The following is a 1467-nucleotide window of genomic DNA, read 5'->3' on the forward strand; positions in this document are numbered from 1 at the left end:
CTCACGCAGGTATTCCTCATCAAACTCGTTCACCTTGACCGTCTCCTCTTTAAATTCAGAATCAGAGTCGCCCTCTCTCTGCTCATCGCTCTCCACAAACCTCTCCCATTTCTCCTGTTCCTCATCATTGTCTTTCTCAGGATCCAGGTCTGTTGTTAATGAGTCATGTGTCTTTTCATCCGAACTGTCCTCGTGCTCTTCAGAATCCTCTTCTGACATGTTATCCAAACACAACCGGTCAGCGCCATCCATGTTTTCTAGTCTCTCATTTTCTGTCCTGTCATCTGACTCCAGCATGTCTCTGTGCTCCCTCTCTGTGCGTTTAACGTCAGTGTGTCCATCTTCTCCACGTAATGTGTCCTCACAGTCATAGAAACAGTCTTCCTCAGGGTCTGTGGTGGTTTCTCTGGTCTCTGACACTTTTAAGGTGTCAGCCATAGCAGCTAAGAGCGTCTCAGACTCCGTCTCCATCTGGAGTTGTGCTGTCACCACAACCTAAACAGCATTTAAGTGAAGTAAATGTAAATGGCCTCAAGTCATATTCACCTCCAACACTGCAAAACAATTTAACATGATCATACATTTAGGCTATTTGAATAAAATGATAGTATGCCCATTTCATTTCAGACTGTCATATAAAGTAAGTATGAAATAAGTCTAAAATGCAGACTTTGATAAACTCGTCTTATTGTCATCAACATGTCATGCTTATTTTAGACTTGATGTACCTCGTAACATACTTAATTTATACTAAATGTTTCTGCATGCATGTATCAAATAAAAATAGAAATCATTACAATATTCGACAATGTAGTAACTTGCATTAACAATTCAGACAAAAACATCAGTAAACACATACTATTATTAGCACAAGACTGATTTCACTTCATTAGCTGTGCACTTGGCAAGCACGAATGCATTATTTTAAAAGTTTAATTTTCATTTGCATTGATATTTACAAGCAGTATGAAAATGATATTTATTAGATGTAAACAATAACTCAGACAGTACCTCTTCCTCACCTTCTAGAAGTAGAAATGAGCCATAACGTCTCTTCCGGTTAATCACTCCCGGGTGACGCATGGGTAGAGAAGGATTCTGGGATATGTAGTAGGAGTTCGTATTTGCTCACTAGAATACGCATTTGTGTTTCGTAGTGGTTAAACATTTCATTTTACATATCCTAATTCATGAATAATTTTCTAAGTGTAACATTTAAAATCACCAGAACATACACCTAAAAATATATCTGGATTGTCTTCATCATTACGAATATTAATCATTATGAACAATAATAATAATAGTATTAGCAAAATTGGGACATCAGATTAAGTGGAACAAATCAAGATTATCAAGAGATAATTAAATGTAGGTAAATAAATAAATAAGTAAATTAATAAAATGACAGAAAGTTGGTCATTTATGATTTGTATTGCTAATATACTGTGTATATATATATATATATAT

At 35.7% G+C, this 1467-nt stretch overlaps 1 protein-coding gene across 1 annotated transcript in view; it reads right to left on the minus strand.

Annotated features, from left to right (window-relative positions):
• Positions 1 to 1088, minus strand: part of LOC107576635 (tetratricopeptide repeat protein 1-like) — a 3101-nt gene extending 2013 nt beyond the window's left edge. Inside the window, exons 1-2 of the mRNA XM_016262779.1 lie at positions 1012 to 1088; positions 6 to 495 (exon numbers count right to left, since the gene is read on the minus strand). Of these exons, the coding sequence (XP_016118265.1) occupies positions 6 to 495; positions 1012 to 1083 (562 nt within the window). The 5' untranslated portion in view covers positions 1084 to 1088. The remainder of the gene's footprint in view (positions 1 to 5; positions 496 to 1011) is intronic.
• Positions 1089 to 1467: the final 379 nt, after the last annotated feature.

Source organism: Sinocyclocheilus grahami, unplaced genomic scaffold (assembly GCF_001515645.1).
Source record: "Sinocyclocheilus grahami isolate Dianchi unplaced genomic scaffold, SAMN03320097.WGS_v1.1 scaffold4074.1, whole genome shotgun sequence".
Lineage (NCBI taxonomy): Eukaryota > Metazoa > Chordata > Actinopteri > Cypriniformes > Cyprinidae > Sinocyclocheilus > Sinocyclocheilus grahami.